This window comes from Eleutherodactylus coqui, chromosome 6, assembly GCF_035609145.1.
Source record: "Eleutherodactylus coqui strain aEleCoq1 chromosome 6, aEleCoq1.hap1, whole genome shotgun sequence".
In the NCBI taxonomy this organism is placed as follows: Eukaryota; Metazoa; Chordata; class Amphibia; order Anura; family Eleutherodactylidae; genus Eleutherodactylus; species Eleutherodactylus coqui.
Window position 1 is genome coordinate 55569183 of NC_089842.1, and position 13001 is coordinate 55582183.

At 49.9% G+C, this 13001-nt stretch overlaps 1 protein-coding gene across 1 annotated transcript in view; it reads left to right on the top strand.

Moving 5' to 3' along the window:
- PLCH2 (phospholipase C eta 2) overlaps positions 1 to 13001 on the top strand; it is a 699861-nt gene that overhangs the window by 531280 nt on the left and 155580 nt on the right. Inside the window, exon 9 of the mRNA XM_066606850.1 lies at positions 7148 to 7268. Within this exon, the coding sequence (XP_066462947.1) occupies positions 7148 to 7268 (121 nt within the window). The remainder of the gene's footprint in view (positions 1 to 7147; positions 7269 to 13001) is intronic.

The window sequence follows — 13001 nt, forward strand, 5'->3', positions numbered from 1 at the left end:
CAGGTTTTCTCACGGGGAGGCTCTCAATACTTAAAGGTTAAAGCTGACAGGAACAGTCTCTCAATCTACATTGTGGAGTTGACTCGGTCTTGGCTCAATATTGGTAGGAATTGTGCCACCCAAACACGGCCGCAATCTATTGGTGGGGTCGGTCTCTTGGTAAATCTGCTGTAGCTCACTTGTGGAGAGACTACTTTCTCCACTCGCCTATCTTAGTCGTTAACTGCAGGTCTCCAACACATGCTACATGCCATGGCCCTCTGCAGTTAATCTGTCAGTCTACTCCTCGTGCCCCCCATTACGGTAGGGGAGATTAGCCTTTGGTCACCCAGATCACTTACACTACTGCAACCTCAGTAGCTTAGACACTGCTTAGTAAGGCTAGTTCAACAAGGGCAATCGCGATTTTGCCGCCAGAAAACCGCTGCAAAATCACGTATTTTTTTCCCCCCAATTTTTGAGTCGGCGCAGCAGTTTCTCACCAAAACATCGCTACCACTTGCGATTTTCTTGCACGTTTTATCCTCGTGATTTCGGCATTAATTTTTTTTAACGCAATAGTCAATAAGACTTTCTAATGTTAAAACCAGATCGCAACACACGTTTGTTACGTTACGTTGTGATGCAATAAAAAGGAGGCTCCATAGGGAAACATGGGAGATAAAAAAAAAAAAACGCACATTGCAGAAAGACAGAGTGAGCCAATGATTATTTTTATGTCTGAACGTCGAGCGAAAAGTGAATGAATATTGTTCATGTTCAGTCGTTGGGACGCGTTTTAGACTAAACGGTTATCATTTAGTTTTACTTGTTTAAACGTTTTTTTTTATGATAATAGTTCTGTCTAAAAGCACCCTAAGAAAATATATTCTGCCACTTTTGTGACGCTTGCACTGGCGTACATATAGGGGCTGCTGGGGTCGCGACTGCGACCCGGCCCCTAAGCCCCTGGGGGCCCACGGGGCTTACTTTCCACGACACTGACTGACTGCACTTACTTTCACTATGGTCTCTGCGCAGCCAGGCAGCTTCTCCTGCTCATCGGCGCTTCCTCCCGGACCTCCGCTCAGACTCCTCCCCCATCTGGTTCTCCAGCACTGACATCAGAGGGGAGGAGTCTGAGCAGAGGTTCGGGAGGAAGCCCCGATGTGCAGGAGAAGCTGCCTGGCTGCGCAGAGACCATAGTGAAAGTAAGTGCAGTCAGTGAGAGGGAACATCCGCGGTATGATTAAGAGGGGGGGGGGGGCTGTTCTATGTGTGATGGGGAGTAGGGGAAATGAGGGGTGTTCTGTGCGATGGGAGTGGGGGGGAAACGAGAGGTTCTGTGTGATGGGGAGTGTGGGGTGGGACGGAGGGACGGGACGAGAGGTTCTGTGTGATGGGGAGTGGGGGGGACGGGGGGTTTCTGTGTGATGGGGAGTGTGAGGGGGACGGGGGGTTTCTGTGTGATGGGGAGTGTGAGGGGGACGGGGGGTTTCTGTGTGATGGGGAGTGTGGGGGGGATGGGGGGTTTCTGTGTGGGGGGGACGGGGGGGTTTCTGTGTGATGGGGAGTGTGGGGGGGGACGGGGGGTTTCTGTGTGATGGGGAGTGTGGGGGGGACGGGGGGGTTTCTGTGTGATGGAGTGTGGGGGGGACGGGGGGGTTTCTGTGTGGGGGGGACAGGGGGGTTTTCTGTGTAATGGGGAGTGTGGGGGGGACGGGAGGTTTCTGTGTGATGGGGAGTGTGTGGGGGGCCGGGGGTTTCTGTGTGATAGGAGTGGGGGGAAACAAGAGGTGTTCTGTGTGATCGCGAGTATGGGGGGGGAAACAAGGAGTGTTGTGTGTGATGGGGAGTGTGGGGGGGGAAACGAGGGGTGTTCTGTGTGGGGAGTGTGGGGGGGGAAACGAGGGGTGTTCTGTGTGGGGAGTGTGGGGGGGGAAACGAGGGGTGTTCTGTGTGGGGAGTGTGGGGGGGGAAACGAGGGGTGTTCTGTGTGGGGAGTGTGGGGGGGGAAACGAGGGGTGTTCTGTGTGGGGAGTGTGGGGGGGGGAAACGAGGGGTGTTCTGTGTGATGGAGAGTGTTGGGGGAAACGAGGGGTATTCTGTGTGACGGAGAGTGTGGGGGGGAAACGAGGGGTGCTCTGTGTGACGGGGAGTGTGGGGGGGGGCGAGGGGTATTCTGTGTGATGGGGAGTGTGGGGGGGGCGAGGGGTATTCTGTGTGATGGGGAGTGTGGGGGGGGGGGCGAGGGGTGTTCTGTGTGATGGGGAGTGTGGGGGGGGGACGAGGGGTGTTCTGTGTGATGGGAGTGAGGGGGGGGGGTCGAGGGGTGTTCTGTGTGATGGGGGTCGAGGGGTGTTCTGTGTGATGGGGAGTGTAGGGGGGGTCGAGGGGTGTTCTGTGTGATGGGGAGTGTGGGGGGGGACGAGGGGTGTTCTGTGTGATGGGGAGTGTGGGGGGGGGAACGAGGGGTGTTCTGTGTGATGGAGAGTGGGGGGAAACGAGGGGTATTCTGTGTGACAGGGAGTGTGGGGGGGGGGCGAGGGGTATTCTGTGTGACGGGGAGTGTGGGGGGGGCGAGGGGTGCTCTGTGTGACGGGGAGTGTGGGGGGGGCGAGGGGTATTCTGTGTGATGGGGAGTGTGGGGGGGGCGAGGGGTGTTCTGTGTGATGGGGGGGAGTGTGGGGGGGGACGAGGGGTGTTCTGTGTGATGGGGAGTGAGGGGGGGGGGGTCGAGGGGTGTTCTGTGTGATGGGGGTCGAGGGGTGTTCTGTGTGATGGAGAGTGAGGGGGGGTCGAGGGGTGTTCTGTGTGATGGGGAGTGTAGGGGGGGTCGAGGGGTGTTCTGTGTGATGGGGAGTGTGGGGGGGGACGAGGGGTGTTCTGTGTGATGGGGAGTGAGGGGGGGGTCGAGGGGTGTTCTGTGTGATGGGGAGTGAGGGGGGGGGTCGAGGGGTGTTCTGTGTGATGGGGAGTGAGGGGGGGTCGAGGGGTGTTCTGTGTGATGGGGAGTGAGGGGGGGTCGAGGGGTGTTCTGTGTGATGGGGAGTGAGGGGGGGTCGAGGGGTGTTCTGTGTGATGGGGAGTGAGGGGGGGGTCGAGGGGTGTTCTGTGTGATGGGGAGTGAGGGGGGGGTCGAGGGGTGTTCTGTGTGATGGGGAGTGAGGGGGGGGTCGAGGGGTGTTCTGTGTGATGGGGAGTGAGGGGGGGGGGTCGAGGGGTGTTCTGTGTGATGGGGAGTGAGGGGGGGGGTCGAGGGGTGTTCTGTGTGATGGGGAGTGAGGGGGGGGGGGTCGAGGGGTGTTCTGTGTGATGGGGAGTGAGGGGGGGGTCGAGGGGTGTTCTGTGTGATGGGGAGGGAGGGGGGGTCGAGGGGTGTTCTGTGTGATGGGGAGTGTGGGGGGGGGGGTCGAGGGGTGTTCTGTGTGATGGGGAGTGTGGGGGGGGGGGGTCGAGGGGTGTTCTGTGTGATGGGGAGTGTGGGGGGGGGGTCGAGGGGTGTTCTGTGTGATGGGGAGTGTGGGGGGGGGGGGGTCGAGGGGTGTTCTGTGTGATGGGGAGTGTGGGGGGGGGGGTCGAGGGGTGTTCTGTGTGATAGGGAGTGAGGGGGGGGGGGTCGAGGGGTGTTCTGTGTGATGGGGAGTGTGGGGGGGGGTCGAGGGGTGTTCTGTGTGATGGGGAGTGTGGGGGGGGGTCGAGGGGTGTTCTGTGTGATGGGGAGTGGGGGGGGGTCGAGGGGTGTTCTGTGTGATGGGGAGTGGGGGGGGTCGAGGGGTGTTCTGTGTGATGGGGAGTGGGGGGGGGGGTCGAGGGGTGTTCTGTGTGATGGGGAGTGGGGGGGGGGGTCGAGGGGTGTTCTGTGTGATGGGGAGTGTGGGGGGGGACGAGGGGTGTTCTGTGTGATGGGGAGTGTGGGGGGGGGACGAGGGGTGTTCTGTGTGATGGGGAGTGTGGGGGGGGGACGAGGGGTGTTCTGTGTGATGGGGAGTGTGGGGGGGGGACGAGGGGTGTTCTGTGTGATGGGGAGTGTGGGGGGGGGGACGAGGGGTGTTCTGTGTGATGGGGAGTGTGGGGGGGGGGGGAAGAGGGGTGTTCTGTGTGATGGGGAGTGTGGGGGGGAAAAGAGGGGTGTTCTGTGTGATGGGGAGTGTGGGGGGGGGGACGAGGGGTGTTCTGTGTGTGATGGGGAGTGTGGGGGGGGGGGACGAGGGGTGTTCTGTGTGATTGGGAGTGTGGGGGGGGGGCGAGGGGTGTTCTGTGTGATGGGGAGTGTGGGGGGGGCGAGGGGTGTTCTGTGTGTGGGGTGGGACGAGGGGTGTTCTGTGTGATTGGGAAACGAGGGGTGTTCTGTGTAATGGGGAGTGGGAGGGGGACAAGGGGGGTTCTGTGTAATGGGGAGTGGGAGGGGGACAAGGGGGGTTCTGTGTGATTGGGAAACGAGGGGTGTTCTTTGTAATGGGGAGTGGGAGGGGGACAAGGGGGGTTCTGTGTGATGGGGAGTGTGTGGGGGACCGGGACAAGAGGTGTTCTGTGTGGAGGGGGGAGAAGGCGTGTTCTGTGTGATGGGGTGGGGGGGAGAACAAGTGGCGTCCTGTGGAGTGGTTGAGAACGAGGGGTGATCTGTATGATGGGGAGTTGTGGGAGGAGAGCGAGGAGCGTACTGTGAGATAGTATCGTTGTAATCATCCCTGACACACAGAAAAATGTATAATGCCATTTATGCTGCATGATTAGTGCCGTAAAAAAATATAAAAGTTATGGCTTTTGAAAAGTAGAGAAGTGAAACCCCCCAAAAACGTGTGTGTGTGTGTATGTATGTATGTATGTATGTATGTATGTATATTTATATATAATACTATAAATATAATATGAATTATTTTTTTCTTTCTTGGGGAAACAAAGCGTGCCTTGAGGCTTGTGTTCTGGATGTTTTAAAAATCTGCTAAAACCCCTGATTACTAATGATCCATTGGTGGGTCATTAAAAAAAAACAGTAATGTAGCTAAAAGTGATGTACAAGGAGTAGCCGTGAAAAGGAGTGGTGGTTGGATGGGTTTGGAAGGGGGCCCCAAGCTAAACTTTTGCACCCGGGCCCATGAGCCTCTAGCTACGCCCCTGGACGCTTGCATGGGTTAAATGATTCCTTATTAGAGATGAGTGAGTATACTCGCTAAGGCACATTACTCAAGCGAGTAGAGCCTTAGCCGAGTATCTCCCCACTCGTCTCTAAAGATCTGGGGGCCGGTGACAGGTGAGTTGCATCGGGGAGCTGGGGGGAGAGAGGGGGAGAGAGATCTCCCCTCCTTTCCTCCCCGCCGGCCCCTGAATCTTTAGAGACGAGCGGGGAGATACTCGGCTAAGGCACTACTCGCTCGAGTAATGTGCCTTAGCGAGTATACTCGCTCATCTCTATTCCTTATCCATATTTACCTGAGGACAAGGGAACCCTTGCTGCAACCTGAACAATCGACTTTTGAAGTTTTCCAGGTTTTCTAAAAGCGGTGTGCAACTTTTCAGTGCCCTTTGAAGCTGCAGTGTACATGCACGATCTTGATGGAATAGGTGAAGGTCAAATAATGAGAGAAATACCTGTTTTTAAGTTTCTGGGTGAGCTCAGCCAAAAATAAAATCTTTCTATAAAGTGAAGCCACAGACACAAAGTGTTTGTTTCCAGGTGACCCGCACGTTTCATTTTCTCCATGGAAAATGATAAAAGACTAAAGCAGTAAAGTGATATCGTCTTAAATACATTCAGGATAAATCAAGTCGTCTTTAGAATAACAACCACCCGTGTAGCCTGACAAATGTTGGTTTAGCAGATCCCCAGGTAGCGGCTGCGTCACCCTCGTTTAGGAATGCTGTACCATTGCAAATATGGAACCATTTATCTACAGCTATGGAAGGAAATGGCTGATTTTCTGCTCTTGCTAGAAAAGTGCAATTATTTTAAGCAGATCTGTTAGAATTCACAGATTTTATTACAGACGTTTGAAATGTAGATATTTTGATATTCAGTTAATCGGCTTTGTGTATAGTTTTCCTCAGTTTATTCGAAGACAATAGCATTTCTGTAAAGTTGTCACCATGTGTCTAGTAGGCGTCCGTTGTGTAAATTCTATATTTAGAGAGACTTTGTGTCATCTGTACAGACTTTCTTTTAAGTATTAATACAATGTGCTATTAAAATAGAATAAGTAGGTCTAATTGCATCTACTAAATTGCCCCTGAGTTGCCTATCAAGGGGCAAGAACTCTCAAGTAACAATACATTTCTTTTCCAAAATGCAGTCTGATGGCATGAGGGTTCTGTCATGGAAACCAAATCGGTTCCTCTGATTCCATTGTCTGTTCCAAATTGTTTATCAGGGAGAACCGTGCATGGGAAGAACTGACAATGAGACAGTACTTGTATCAAAGCCTATGTGCTTCTACTTTATCTCAAAAGTAACACAACTGCTTATAGACAAAAGATTACATCTAGAGATGACCGAGTATACTCGCTAAGGCACATTACTCGAGTGAGTAGTGCCTTAGCCGAGTATCTCCCCGCTCGTCTCTAAAGTTTCAGGGGGCGACGCAGGTGACAGGTGAGTTGCGGGGGGGGGGGGGGGGAGAGGGAGAGAGAGATCTCCCCTCCGTTCCTCCCCGCCCCCCGCTGGCCCCCGAATCTTTAGAGACGAGCGGGGAGATACTCGGCTAAGGCACTACTCGCTCGAGTAATGTGCCTTAGCGAGTATACTCGCTCATCTCTAATTACATCACAAAATAGGAGTGTACAAAAAGGGCAGTGCTTTACTATTAAAACACATGATTTCTAAGAAGGAAGGAAAAACAAAACTCTTTTTCTTTTTTTTTACTCCTAGCGGCTAGCTTAAGGAATGCAAAAGTGGATGCGAGTAGCTTCTCATCAGAATGTATGCCTTTCTTGTGAGAGAACCATGTAGGGAGGTAAAAGCAAGAATCTAATACTTACTAGTGTATAATATGAACAAGTAAATTACTTAGCTGCTGCTATTTACTAAGAAGAAAGCTATATATATAAATGTATGTGTTTTTGCATAGGCTGATGTGAGAAACGCATGAATTGCATAGATAAACGATATATATATTTATTGTAGAGGGACGGGCCATAATAATAATGATCTCTATTTCCTCTTATATAAAAGTTGACTGCTGGGATGGACCAGAAGGAGAGCCCATAGTCCACCATGGATACACCTTGACTTCCAAAATCCTGTTCAAGGACGTTATTGAAACTATTAACAAGTATGCCTTCATCAGAAATGAGTAAGTACAGCGCTTCTGGGTTCCTTCAAGTGCAGTTATTTGACTTAGAATATTATTGGTTTAACTTGACAGCTCGGTGGTTTTTCAGGTTCTGTATGGGTTTTATTACCAGCCAATCAGTCACATAAATCCCTCACAATGGATCTGACAATGTAGATGGACGATGCTTTGCATTGGATGCTGAACAAAAAGAAATGCTTTGTGCTTCTTGGTTATTGTAGCGTTAACATTTGCTGTTATTACCTAGATAATTTGATATTAGCATTTCTCTAAAAGAGCAAAGTTAGACTAAAAGAAACTTGCCTACCTGTGAGGATTACGATACTACTGGTGTCTTGCACACCGTCATCGGAACCTGGTTTTGGTTGAATCTGGCAACCATCTAATGTGTATGGGGGGGGGGGGGGGGGGGATGTCCTGACTCCCTTGATGGCAAATGTTGGGGAAGGAAAATTCTGTCACACTGGATTGCAACAATCCTAATCCTTAGATCTCAAGTGAGGTGAGCTGCTGTCAGAGGTTTCTGCTGGTGGCTTACTTCCCTGTCCCTATAGAGTATAGGGATGGCAATAGGTGATGAGTATTCATCTAAAGTGTAGATAGACTTCTAGTGGGTTTCCATACATTTCTGGTATTTCTACCAGACAGAATAACCTAGTTGACTTTGCTCTTCTGCCTGACACAAATGCCAGAAATGAACAGATACCTGCTAAAATGGAGACTAAAGTAGACAACCTACTGCACAAACCTCACGTTAATACTGAAGGTGTAAGTATTCCAGATGAAAACGTACTAACAGAAACCAACACCAAGGATAGCATGCATAGATCTTTATTGTAAACAGAAGTAATTCATATACAAAGTCATAGATGTTACATAATACCAGGATAAAGGGCTATAAAAGGTAAATCCATCAACTATAGATGCAGAGCATAGTGATACTCTTAGAAGAGAGGAACACCGGATGAGGGCATGAAAATGCCAGGCTATACAAAACAAACCCCAATAAATATACAAGAGATCCACAAATGGCTATATACGAAGTAGCATCCAGTAAGAATAAGTCAGTACATTACAACCGTAGCAGATACATACCCTCAGATATACTTTGGCTAAGGAGAACACATGAACACATGAAACATCCCAATGCCTTATGCTGGGTCGACCAGAGTGAGAGATGTTTTTTCTTAGCCGTTAACCCCCCCCCCCCCCCTGTCCCACCGCACCCCACCCCTTCCTCTTCTATATGAACTATTCAGTCATTGGATTATCTTCAAGTGACAACCTCTTCAATGTCAACCAACTATACTAACCACCCGAGTAGCATGTAAATCTGCTTTATGTAGTTACTTTCTGCCCCTGGTCCCTCTCAGATCTCTCTTTCAGTGTTGTAGTTTGGTCATTTGTACACCAGGAAGCTCATAATGAAGATTGGGTGCCTTTTGTAAAGACTAATGCATTGAAATATGAGCGTATACAGAAAAGGGTTTTTTTGTTTTGTTTTTTTTTTTCTATTAGGCTACATTTCAGTGTTTTTTGACCTGTTTTGGCTTCTGCCCAGCAAACTTTAAGTTGGCAACACAATAAAAGCCATTGTAAAGGTCATGTGAACAACAAAATGATCCATAGGCCCCATTCACTGGACAGAGTTCCTTTCTTTCTCTGTTTGGCTGATATCCATTAGGATGCAGTTTTTGCATTTTTCTTTTTCTTTTCGGATTGAATAGCACCACAGATTGTACTATTACATCCAGATACATCCCGTGTGCATAAAACAAAATAACAAAAAAGAAAAGATGATATAGACTATGGGTGACACTTCACCGTATGGCATCATTGGAGGTATTGGTTTAATGGATATATAATGAACTTTACAATAACTTTTCATGACCTATCCATTAAACAGATACCATTAAAGCCTGCTGGTGATGGATGCGTTAGTCTATAATGGTAGTCATGTAACAGATACATTGTTTTATGGGATACTGTTACATCTTCTTGGTGACGAATGCCATTGTTTAGGCACCCCTCACAGCCTCCATGTCTGATGCTTTTCTTGGTATGTACAATTAATGGAAACCATTGACGCAGAGTGAAAACAGCCTTGGTAGTAATTTGTATTTGTAGCAATGCTATGTCTACTAAAGTACTGGAATCAATGAAGCCTCCTAGAATAATGAAATAAGAGAAAATAAATCCATAGGATCTCCGGAAATTTGTCCCCTTGCATTTCATATCATTTTTCAGTTGAGTTTGTTTGTTTGTCGTTTAACTTTGCCAAACTCTGTTATTTAGGCTTTGTTACCTGCCGGGCTGAGATTTAATGTGAGCTTGGATTTTGATTCTGACCTTCCACATAAACAGCAGGAATATACTTTATAGACAGCCACACTGTTAGTTTGTGTCGCAGCACGCCGACTCTGCTCTCCTCGCTCAGCTGCTGCTGGGGCTGCTGTCAGGCATCGCTGCTATTCACGCTCTGCATGCCTTTCCTCGGCTCGCTCCAGGCTTCTGCCAATAGGGCTTGTGCATGCTCCCACCCAGCTTCTAAAAGAGCCAGTACTTGCTCCCATTATGTGTTCCCCTGCAATCCAGTTCCTGTGTAGTGGCCATTCTGGTCCCCTCCATAAATGTAATACATGTTTGTCCTATGTAGATGCACTGTGTAAAGCTTGTTCTGTCATTTGCAGTGTGTGTGTGTTGCACAGCTGCGGCGCTTGAGAGGTTAACTCTAATAAAACCATTGCCTGCATGTAGATGTATCAGTTTGTCATTTCATGTGGTATGAGTAAAGGCATATATAGGAGTGATTGAGAGCGGGAAAGGAATCCATCTTCAGGAGTTCCGAGAGAGTGCTAACACAGAGCCACCTTAAAGCACCTTCAGCTTCCATGTAGGTGAAGATGGAGGAAGAGGAGAGATATCCCGTAGCGATTGGAGTCTGGATGTGAGTGGAGTGAGTTCCAAGATCCTAGAGAGAAATTCCCAATAGTTCTGTATAGAGGAACCCACTGCACAGGTACCAATTCACACTACTAGTTTTTCCTGTGTGGCCATCCAGAGTCAGGATCACCGCACGGAGACACACCCAAGTGGTGCTGTACAGATAACGTGGATTGTAGGACCAGTTTCATCCTGGTATCCTCCCTCCCTCTGAGCTCTAGTCTACTTGCACTTAAAGGGGTTGTCCGCCGCCCAAACTGATTTTTTTTTTCCCATGAATGCCCTGTAGAGTAGAAGCATCACACACAACAGCTTTTCCCATAAAAATCGATATTCTGCTCACCTTTTTATTTCTTTTCTTCCCTTTATAAAGTTTGCCTGAAGAATTTTTCAAAGATGGCGCCGCTGGCTAGTTCCCATGATGCACTGCTGCCTCTCTCTCCTCAGCTGTGCGCGCTCCCGATGACACCGGTCACATGACTGGAGGACCGGCGTCATAATGCAAACGCACGCTTCACTGCTTTGAATGGAGCCGGCAGCCGTCCGGCCCCATTCAGAGCAATGAGAGGGCAGGGAGAGCAGTGCGATCTCCTGCTAGAGCTGTGACAGCTGTTAGCAGGAGATTCCTTCATCTCTCCGGCATGTCCCCTCATCACTGGACACTGGGACAACAGTGTCAGAGTGTCCAGTAATGAGGGGACATGATGAGGAGATGAAGGAAACTCCTGCTACAGCTTTCAGAGCAGTAGGAGCAGATCGTGATCTCTAGCAGCACTTTCAATAGCAGAGAATCGCGATCCTCTGCTATTGAAAGTGAAAGTAGCACCAAACATGCCCTACACACACACATGCCCCCCCCTCACAGTGTCCACACACAGTGCCCCTTCAACACTGCCCCCACACACATGCACCCCACAGTGTCCCCCCCCCTCCCCCGCAAGCCACCAGCTGACAGCTCCGACCAGCAGCATCCCCCCCCCCCCCCCCACGGCTGACAGCTCCAACCAGCACCCCCCCCCCCCACTAGCTGTCAGCTCCGACCAGCAGCTCACCCACCTTCCCCCTCACCCCATCCTGGGGCTACTGACTGACAGGTCTGTCACCCCTACACCTCCCCACCCCCACCCCTGACTACTGACAGCTCGCAGCACCCCTTCCCCGTGAGAGACCGGCACTCCACTCCCCCTCCTCCACTCACCTTACCTGTCAGCTGAAGATCCCGCGGCCGCGCGGCCCCTGCAGGCAGACCAGAGCTTCCTGAAGCAGCCGGCAGAAGATCTATTGCGCATGCGCGGAGTAGAAGAAGCGCGTCCCCGTGCAGAGAACACCTGGAGCTGGCCCGACAAGAAGAGGACAAGAGACTTGTCGGAACCAATGGCAACCGAGGAGCAACACGGGGGGGCACCCCAAAAGGTAAGTGAATAACTTCTGTTTGCCTAATTTACAATGCACAATGTATATTACAAAGTGCATTGTATTGGGCAAACAGAAGTAATGAGATTCATTCTTTATAGCCGGACAACCCCTTTAAGAGAATTGTACCTGCATTGCCTTGAATAATTGTTTCTGAAAATTATTCAAGTAAAGTTATACTGGGCCCTAACCATTCCTGGGGACCCAAGGTACTATACACGAGTCTCTGTGTTATTTTTTCTGCCATGTAGCATACCAGTGTATGGGAATGGTGGCGTCATGAGTGATTACTACTACTACCCCCATCAACCTGTTTATTGGCATTCCCTATCCCAGGGTCATCCCTCTGGGGTGTTGCACCTGCACTTGCTTTATTAGGCATCCAGTCCCTATGGTGGGTGCTTAAGTAATTTGGGCTCAAGCTGCCATTTTGAAAAAGCCCTCCCTTGTGTTCCTGCTTTTGACCCTCGGCTTATATTTGACTATCCTGACCTCTGTACTCCTTGACTTCAGTTCTGTATCCTGGATTCTGTTCTGTACGCTGCCTGCCCTGACTAATAGCCTGAACCTAGTTTATACACCTGTGCTGCCAGCCCTGACCCAAGTCTGTCTATTTACTACATGTCAGTTCAGACCTTCAGGTGCCGTGCCTTGGCCCAGTGTCAGCAGCCACACAAATGGGTCTATCTGAGCGTGCAATGGCCTGAGGACCCCGCAGCAAAGCTGGCATCCCACTTGGAGGACTTAAGCATGAAAAGCGGGGTTTCCCAGGTGCTGCCACCTTAGTTAGCCCACAGCCAAACCAGTGTGCGGCAAGACGGATTCACATCCGCTTGTCTGACGGTTTATGGACAAAGTTCTTGTATTCTGGTATTTTCCACACTGCGTGCAAAGGTTTTATCAGACTGGCATCGGAACAGTATGATGTCAGAAATACTGAAGTTCATAAGCAGTTAAATTGGCAAGATTCTTCTTAGGAAAGAGAAAAGGACTTGTTGTTGGGTTTATTTCACCAGGTTTCTCGCCGTATTCTTTTGGTATTGTATATAGGGCTTAGAGTGGCTTTTGTGGGACAACTAATATTCAAATAGTCGCTGGAAATTGTTGCTACAGCATGTTGGTGTAGGAATGACTATTTATGGCAGATGATCATCAACCAATGACTACATTTTTCTGTGATCTGAAACAAAACTACTAGTGAATGAATTCTTGCTCGTCACCCTGTTGGTGACCCTGTTTTACAAGGAATGACTATCCCTTACTCTTTCGAACAGCTGTTTGGACTATAGTCGTCTGGTGTAAAGCCACCGTTACTCACTAAAGACTCCTCTACGTTACTTAGAAGCCCTCCTAGGCTTCAATCAGTTAAATGGACAA